We start from the raw sequence: 8,486 nt of genomic DNA, 5'->3' as shown, positions 1-8,486 counted from the left end.
ATGGCAACAACACTGAAGCTCTCTGACTACCGCCTTCTCTGCTTTGATGTCTACGGGACCTTAGTCGATTGGGAAACCGGCATCCTGACGGCCCTGAAGCCCCTCCTCGCGGCCAACGATGCCTCCACCAAGTTCAGCAACGAGCACCTGCTGACCGTGTACCACGAGCTGGAGGCGGCCCAGCAGGCCGAGACCCCGTCCATGCAGTACTCGCAGCTCCTGGCGACGGTGCACCCCAAACTGGCTGCGCGCCTGGGCCTGTCGTCGCACGCCCCGACCGACGCGGAGAGCCAGGCCTTCGGGAACTCCGTGGGCGCGTGGCCGGCGTTCCCGGACACGGTGGACGCGCTGCGGCGCCTGCAGAAGCACTACAAGCTCGTGGTGCTCTCCAACGTGGACCGCGAGTCCTTCGCGGCGACCAACGCGGGGCCGCTGCAGGGCGTCCCCTTCGACCTCATCGTCACGGCGCAGGACGTCGGCACGTACAAGCCCGACCTCGGCAACTTCGAGCACATGCTGCGGCGGGTCGAGGCCGAGTTCGGCGTGAAGCCGGAGCAGGTCATTCAGACGGCCCAGAGCCAATTCCACGATCACCACCCGGCCAAGAAGGTCGGGCTCAAGTCCAGCTGGATCGTGAGGCCGGGAGCCATCATGGGCAACCGCGGGGAGGAGCTGTACGACTGGAAGTTTGATACGCTCGGGGAAATGGCGGATGTACTGGAGAGTGAGCAATAAGGAGGTTATGGCTTACTGATAGGATATATGGCAGGGAAAAACACTGTGGTAGCAGTAACAGAGGAACCCTCATCATTCACTTCACTGGCGATAAATAAATATACTCCATTTGCATTCTATGAGCAAAATGACATAACAATATTCTACACAGCTACCTCAGCTCCATCAAATGTCTGGGAAATCCCTCAACTGAACCAAGAAACAGTCGCCAGTCCTTGGATGGGAAGTATGGCTCGCGGATGTGACAAAGGCATTACTAAATTATGTCTTTGTACAGGGAGCCTGGAGGTAGTGGTTATCTGTCATTGTCCCTCGGGTAAATAAGGCGTCCCTTTCTGTGCCTTTTCTTTTTGTTCTATCAAGAATTTCGTTGTATGAAATCAGTTTTGTTCCATAGAACAATACATTGTTCTTCGTTAAATATCTCAACGCCTGCTTCGAGTTTGAGTCACCTCACTAATCGCCCCTATACGAAGGTAAGTATTCAACTAGTACCCAAGCCCGCTGCCCGAGTGACACCTCTCTGTCGATTCCAAAGAAGTGCCAACCAAGATGACCGACAAAACCCCATTCCCCTTCCTGTCTTTGCCGCCCGAGCTCAGAAACATGGTTTACTATCTCGCTCTCGGCGACCTCCGTGCCTCATACGGCCCAACAACCTGCACCGCCCTAGCCCCTCCCGCCCTCACGCAGACCAACCGCCAGGTCCGAGCCGAGACCCTGTCCCTGTACTACAGCCAGAACCGCTTCCACTTCACCCTCCCCCTCCCCGGCGGCCCGTCCGCCTTCGAGCGCTGGTGCGCCGCCATGGCGCCCCATTTCCCCTACATCACCCGCAGCCTCTCCTTCACGCACACCAAAACGGCCGAGCCGACGCACTGGCGCGCCATGCCCTTCGACTACAAGGTCGAGTTCGAGCTGAGCTCGGGCGGGACCCGGCCGACCCGCGGCGCATCGGGGGCGTTAACGGCGAAGGAGCGCTGGACGTGAACGATACGTATATGCTCTCGCGCGCGTGCCTCCGGATGCTGCTCGTCCAGGCGGGGCCGTTTTGTTACATAGCAGCTCGGAAGGCGGCCGTCGACACCGTGGTCAAGGCGCTGTGCGCTGTGGCGCCGTTGTGTACGCGGGTGAATTCGCGCATCTACTTTTCTTGGAGTATGCCGTACTTGTCTCGACCGGCTCTTGCACGTTGACCTGATGTTTGTTCACTGAGCACAACGTCGAGCGAAATATGCAGGATTGTGGGCGTGCGTGGCTCTTGCTGTATCCATAACCCCTCGGAACTACCAGTGAGTATCGACGATGGATAATTGAAGTCATTCCACCATCAGGGGACGTATACATTAAACCCTGAGTATATTCTCACTACCAGGTAGGACAATGCGTGGCGTGGTATTCAGGGAGGGCATAGATTCCCCCTTGTAAGCGCATTGAGCTCTGGCAGCAGTGAATATACGACCGCATCCATACTTGTATCTAATCTGATTATTCATCATTTCTCGTTGATCATGCCGTTGCCAAGATCTGTCGCTTGTGACTTAAACATTATTCTTCTTCTGTGGCATAATTCCACAATATTCTACATGATCAAGTCTTGGCTCTGCACAGATTAATCTGTTGCTACCCAAAGCCCAATGAGGTAAATCCCACCGAGTCGGCGGATCCACGCATATCTCCATGCAACATAAGCTTACCGTCAGGATGCATACCCATGCAATCCCATGCAGCCGGGACGTAGGTTTCCACCGATCCTCCCCGAAGCGGTCAGCAGAATGCGCCTATGCATTCAACCAACCTCCTCGTGGCGTTGAACCATAAATTCGGTATTTTGATTTTTTCACTCGGTGCTGTTTTACATCCCGCAGCGCATGCACTCATCTCAACCAAAACGTCCAAACGGCAGCCTATTTTGCAATCCAGCACACCAGCGAAGCCTCAACTGATTCCTTACAAGATGACACGCCGGATGAACTCCCCTGTGGCCTTGTGCATGGCCGCCCTGTGTTTATGCATCTCCCAGGTTGCTGGTGCAGGAGAGACGAAACTGAACATCACGGCCATCGGCGCATCCGGGGGCAAGTCGACCCTCGAGTGCTGGCAGATGGACTCGCCCTTCGCCGTCTCCGACACGCCCGGCACCCCGCGGCAGCGCGATGGCGAACCTGGGCAACGTCACCAACCTGGGCATGGGCGTTATACCGGCAAACTTTGATGGCGGATTGCACAACGCGCCGGCAAACCAGTAAGTGGATTGAAGCACCCCGGTTATGAGATGTTCAATGACCACATCTGCTGGATATACCTGTGCTGATCAAACCTTGCGTTGCTCCCATTGTAGATGGGTCATGTTCACGAGCGGGTTGGCTCATGTCACCGTGCCTGGCGACGACTCGGACGGCGCATACATTCTGGGAGGCGAATTCGGCCTCATCTTCGCGGCTGATACAGCCGATGTCAGCGAGAAGGGACACTATACGCGCTACCCGGGCATTGTTGAGACCGTGGCATTGCAGATACCGACGCTGGACGGGGAGATCCCACCACATCAGGTCGTGCGTTCCAGGCCGTGCCATGCAAATGACACAGTTGGGCTTAGAGCTTTCGCCGGGACGGCGTAAATGGCGAAAGGATCTGAGGTTGGGACAGCAATGCGATTCAGCAGCGTTAGAATTTGGTCTTGTGAGGATGCCACCAGCTGGGCTTTGATATCTTAGACTCCTATCCCTACAGCCATCGGCTGCGCCTAGATAAAATCACACACCGTTTCGAAATCTTCCGTCATCTTATTCCTCCTCAGTCCAGAGTTCGCGTCGCGACCGGCTTCCATTCGTTGATAGGCTTGTCGGTGGGAACGAGCCAGACGACGCCCCCTTTCCACCCACCCCGTTGACCAGAAGCGTCGTCCTCCCGTTGACGAGACGAGGAGGCCAAGCTGACTCCAGCCTCCTCAACGGCCTTTGAAATCTCCTCCAACTTCTGATCGTCGATGGGATTGTTTCCACTGTGTCACAGTCAGTAGGCAGGTCGACCCAAGCTCACAAGCGTGTCACTGCGACCGGACCTGAGATAAGGCAGAGCATAGAGGGATTCCTATGAGAAGGAGTAAATGTTGGAAAGAGAGACTTACTATATCAAACTAACATGCGGCCCAAACGCCTCCCTCCACTCCTCCAACCACTTCTCCGTAACCGGCCCAATCTGATACCCCTCCCCACTGACCCCGACCGCCCGCGCCAGCCCCGCGATGTCGCGCACCCCCTTCTCGAACTCCACCTTGAGGAAGCAGCGCCGAAAGAAGATATCCTGCGTCGCGACCCTCTCGAGCCGTACCTCGACGTCCGCCGCGCGCGGCCACGGCACCGCGTCCAGCCAGGCCTGCGGCCCGCCCGCGTAGACGGCCGGGTCGATGCCCGAGGTCAGCGTCATGTGCGGCGCGAAGGCCGGGCCGGTCAGGTCCGGGAACGCGGCGGGCAGGGCCCGCTCGATCAGGTCCGCGATGAGGGCGTGGAGGGGGTGCGTGGGGGGCGGGACGAGCCAGAGGGAGGAGCCGGGCATTGTGGATGTGGTTATATGGTGAAGAGGCACCAAGCTGCAGAGAAATGATGACTAGGGTGCCGCTTTTCGGTTTTTGGTATTACTTGTTCATGACGATGGCCCTTCGATGGGTGGTAAAAGGTGAGTTTTGATTTCTCAGTGGGTGGGCGGTCGGAGAATTGCGGGGCTTCATTATTGACAGCTCGGGTGGGGAAACAAAATCGACCAACGGCCTTGATGCTACGTCGATGAACGCCAACAGAACATGCCTCCCCTTTTCACTGTCCCATACAGGTATTCGAGGCTATAGGAGGGATTGATTCAACTGACTTTCTACCTTCGTGCCAGGATCAACCTATCCACATGGTCATCTCCCAGGTAGGATTAGGGATTGGTGGTGTAATACGGAAGACAAGGTGAGCGCTCACAGGCAGTGGGCATCTCTATGGTTTGCCATCGTGCCAATACACACATGTACATATTAGCTAACTAGGTGATCGCAAGGCTAGCTCCAATCCTGCACCAAGGGACCGAGAAGCAAGATGCGGATGGGCAGGATTGATCGCCTTCGTAGGGGATGGATCACTCGACAGTCAACGGGGCAGCTGTCTTGTCACCCTATGCACGAGGGAGGAGTAGATGAATGATTTCAATTAGGGTTCCTTCTCGAACCAGAACAAAAAAAAAACCTATTTCAACGGCCAAAAAAACTAAAAAAACTTGCGCCGGCCAAAAGCTCTGTACAACCGCAAAACCCCATACCGTAATGCAGGGGCAAATCGCCTCCGAAAATCAAAGCCATCCGTAACGCATTATTGAGACTCCAGGTCGATGTCAATTCATCAGAATCCATGCGTCGAAGCTTGAACCCCTTGGCCAAACCTCATCATGATGCCAAAATATAAGAAATACTTACTTGCTGGGCTTTCGCTGCTGGGCGGAGCCCAATGGCCACACGAAGCTGCCGGAGGCGTACCTCGCCCACGTCTCCTTCTCCCACTCCTGCCGCAGCTGCTCGCGCCGGCCCCAAACATCCTCCTCCTCCTCCTCCTGCTCCGGCTCCGGCTCCTCCTCCTCTTCCTCCTCCTCCTCCTCCTCCTCGTCCTTCTCCTCGTCCTTCTCCTCATCCTCCTCCTCGTCATCCTCCTCGTCCTTCTCGTCCCCGTTCTCCTCGTCCTCGTCCTCGTCGTCCTGCCCCTGCCCCTGCCCCTGGCCCTCACCCCTCACCCTCACCCTGGCCCTGGCCCTCACCCTGGCCCTGCCCCTGCCCCTGCGGCTGCGACGCCTCCGAAGGCAGAACGCCCGACTCGACATCGGGCTGCGGGGGGTCACGGGGGCACGGGGGTGGCACCAAGAGTACCAGGCGGCCACCACGCCGACCACCGCGATGAACGGGCCCACCACCGCCCCCCCGATTGCCCCCATCCGAGTATAAAGGCCCTCTTCGGCCGCCGCTGTCGCCGTCGCCGTCGCCGTCGCCGTCGTCGTCGTCGTGATCTAAAAAAAAGTCAGCCCGCAGCGAGTGTGTGTGTGTGTGTGTATGTGTGTGAGAGAGTGAGTCAAGAGCTTCGACTTCAAAGTCAGGTTTGAGTTGGCAAGGCAAAACACCCGACAACAAGCGGGTGAATGCGCCTGCATCTAATTACAGGTTATAAACTACACACCTGCCCTCAAGGGGAGTATACACCATCTAGAACTGAGTAGGAGCAGGCACTTGGGACAGAGCGGCAAGTACTGTAATACAGGACTAGTTGGTGTGACCGAGTGCGCCTCCATGAAATGTAAGCTGTAAACTACACACTTGCCCTCGAGGGGAGTATTTACACCAACTAGAGCTGGGAAGGCGCAGGAACTCGGTACAAACCGGTAAGTACTGTGACCAGGACTGGTTGAGCGTGGCCGAGTGTGCCTCCTTGGATTGTAGGCCATGAACTGCACACTTGCATTTGAGTGGGATTATACCATTATACCACAGACTTGAGTAGTCCAGACACTCAGTGCGGACCGGCAAGTCCCAAATATTGGATAAATTCATAACTTCTTAGAACGGAAGGAGAGCCACAGGTCAAACCCGTCGGGCCAAGCACAGTTGTCCTGCATTGGACATTACCGAATGCTTTCAATTCACCCACGACCTTCATCCCTGCCAAAGGCCGCTCGCCGTAAGACACCGATTGGCAGCGCACGAACTTGATTGCCATCATCATCTTGCTACTTTGGACTTCACTACTATTCTCACATCTCACCAAGCCCTGCTTCTTGCCACTCAGTGCAGCCAGCTGCCTCATGTGCTGGACCAAATCTGCTACGGCTCGCAGAACCTCGTCTACCTGCAAGTCCTTCCATGCATTCGAAGGCGCTGAACTCCCAGCAATGCCAGTATCGAGAGGTGCAGAGAACTCCGGGCAAGACGTTGGTATGTACCCGTTATCGCCTTCTCGGTTCATAAATACTGACCGAGATATACTATAGTTAGCTACCTCTGCCTCTACTTCATGCTCTAATACCCGGGTTTCCGACACTCCTTTTGCGCGATACGAAGCGTCACTGCATATCCCCATCAACCACATCGAAGCTCTCACCCGATCAACAACAAGACACCCCCTGCCACGGCACAATGTTATGTGCAACTTCTCAATACCTCCCAAGGGCGCGAAGGATGTCGAACTGGGGCTGTTAGACAAGCGACCCATGGCTCACGGTCTGCGCCGCGCTCTCGCAGCTCCGGGAGTGCTACACGTCCAGAAATGCTTCATACTTGGACTTGTCTCATTGTTTCGCACCTGTGGCTCACACGGCTTGTTTCACTCGAAACCTACAACATCAATCGTGGGCAATAGATCATGCAGTTTTCGACTCTCAGATCCGTTTCCCCCATCGCACCGGGCCTCTCATATGGGTCTCAGCTGCTGGATTGTCAGGACTGGGTCCGCCCCTGAGCACCAGCCACATCTGCCAGATGTCTTTCAGCGCTTGGGCCTGTGTAAGGCTGATACACTTCTCACAACGGCTTGGCTGCTTGGTTTCGAGGCTTGTTCCCCGGAATTGCAGAACTTGCCCAAAAGATTGTCCGCATCATGAAGTAGTCAGGTGCTGCACTGTTGTCCTCAAAACATCACCATCATCCGTCGAAGCATGAACTTTGTACCGTCGTCTGTCAGACTTCTGTCCCCTGCTGGCTGCAAAAAATCATTGCCACTCTCCATATATCAACGTCGTCCTCGGAACAATACCGCCGTCCGCAAGCCTTGAACCTAGTACCTTCGTCCGTCGCTACAACACCCTCTCGTCGTCCGTCGCTACAACACTCTCTCGTCGTCCGTCAAACCCGCTACGATAAAGTCACTTATGTCAGATAAAGTGTCTCCCTTCCCGCATGCGCGTGTGTGTGTTGTGTTCCTACCAATCTGTGTCCCTGTGTGTTTGTACCACTCTTTCCGAGAAATACTCTCTTGATCTCTTCTCTTCTTCTGCTTCTTCTTCTTCTTCATTTCTCCGTCCTCCGCCAAGTTCAACGACAGACAAGTATACAAGCTACATACGTCTACGTTTCTGGGGTACATGAAACAAAACGACAGCTTGCCGTTACTGTTGTTGTTATCTCCGACCGAACGACACCTTGCTACCTGTATTCTACCACATGTGGAGTCCGAACCTGGGTAACCTCTTCAGCTGCAACACCAGAGGACTCGGTTTCACTTCGTCGCCAGCCCCCCTTCCAACCTGTTGTCTGCACATGGCTACGCCGAGTGTGCCGCCTCTCTGGTCATGTCGTCAATCGCACATCGCCGCAACCACCAGAACTGTGCCTTCTGGGCTTGGTTGGGCCTAATGGATCGCTCCCCGGGATGCCTTTGGGTCAAGCCCCGATTCTTCTCCCTCACAACCAGGGCCGTGGCTGGCTTGAGCTTACACGGCGGCTTACACGGCGGACAAACTGTTTCGGTCCTCTTGTCACCGTTATGTGCTGGTCCTAAGACAGCACGTTAACATTTCACATTACCTGTGTGATCCACGATCTACACATACATGCACCGACGTACCGCGCTCCACCACTCAATCCCACTGGTGCAAATCATGGTTGGGCTAGGGTAACGAGCAGGTTCCTCATATTGCCCCGCCAGATCAAGGTTCCAAGGAGCGCAGGTTTGGCCCACTTGATGACCTTGTTGGTCGAACCGTCCACGACTTGCAGTATGCTAGCTGCGTTTTAC

The 8,486-nt window shown here is 55.5% G+C and overlaps 5 protein-coding genes across 5 annotated transcripts; 3 read left to right on the top strand and 2 right to left on the bottom strand.

The window, feature by feature from the left end:
* Positions 1-735, top strand: PG997_010275 (uncharacterized protein; the record flags this gene model as incomplete). Its single annotated transcript, XM_066814590.1, has 1 exon — positions 1-735. One exon carries the CDS (start codon positions 1-3, stop codon positions 733-735), a length of 735 nt encoding a protein of 244 aa, XP_066666552.1.
* Positions 736-1,287: 552 nt separating this feature from the next.
* Positions 1,288-1,725, top strand: PG997_010274 (uncharacterized protein; the record flags this gene model as incomplete). The annotated part of the gene is made up of 1 exon (XM_066814589.1): positions 1,288-1,725. One exon carries the CDS (start codon positions 1,288-1,290, stop codon positions 1,723-1,725), a length of 438 nt encoding a protein of 145 aa, XP_066666551.1.
* A 1,166-nt stretch (positions 1,726-2,891) lies between these two features.
* PG997_010273 (uncharacterized protein) lies at positions 2,892-3,356 on the top strand (the record flags this gene model as incomplete). The annotated part of the gene is made up of 2 exons (XM_066814588.1): positions 2,892-2,980; positions 3,077-3,356. The coding sequence occupies 2 exons, from the start codon at positions 2,892-2,894 to the stop codon at positions 3,354-3,356; spliced, it is 369 nt and encodes a 122-aa protein (XP_066666550.1).
* Positions 3,357-3,531: 175 nt separating this feature from the next.
* PG997_010272 (uncharacterized protein) lies at positions 3,532-4,293 on the bottom strand (the record flags this gene model as incomplete). Its single annotated transcript, XM_066814587.1, has 2 exons — positions 3,532-3,739; positions 3,866-4,293. The coding sequence occupies 2 exons, from the start codon at positions 4,291-4,293 to the stop codon at positions 3,532-3,534; spliced, it is 636 nt and encodes a 211-aa protein (XP_066666549.1).
* Positions 4,294-5,184: 891 nt separating this feature from the next.
* PG997_010271 (uncharacterized protein) lies at positions 5,185-6,719 on the bottom strand (the record flags this gene model as incomplete). Its single annotated transcript, XM_066814586.1, has 3 exons — positions 5,185-5,463; positions 5,633-5,769; positions 6,512-6,719. 3 exons carry the CDS (start codon positions 6,717-6,719, stop codon positions 5,185-5,187), a joined length of 624 nt encoding a protein of 207 aa, XP_066666548.1.
* Positions 6,720-8,486: the final 1,767 nt, after the last annotated feature.

This window comes from Apiospora hydei (assembly GCF_038363865.1).
Source record: "Apiospora hydei strain CBS 114990 chromosome Unknown utg000007l_segment0_segment0, whole genome shotgun sequence".
NCBI lineage: Eukaryota > Fungi > Ascomycota > Sordariomycetes > Amphisphaeriales > Apiosporaceae > Apiospora > Apiospora hydei.
The sequence above is the reverse complement of the archived record's forward strand: the minus strand, read 5'-3'. Positions and strand labels throughout refer to the sequence as shown.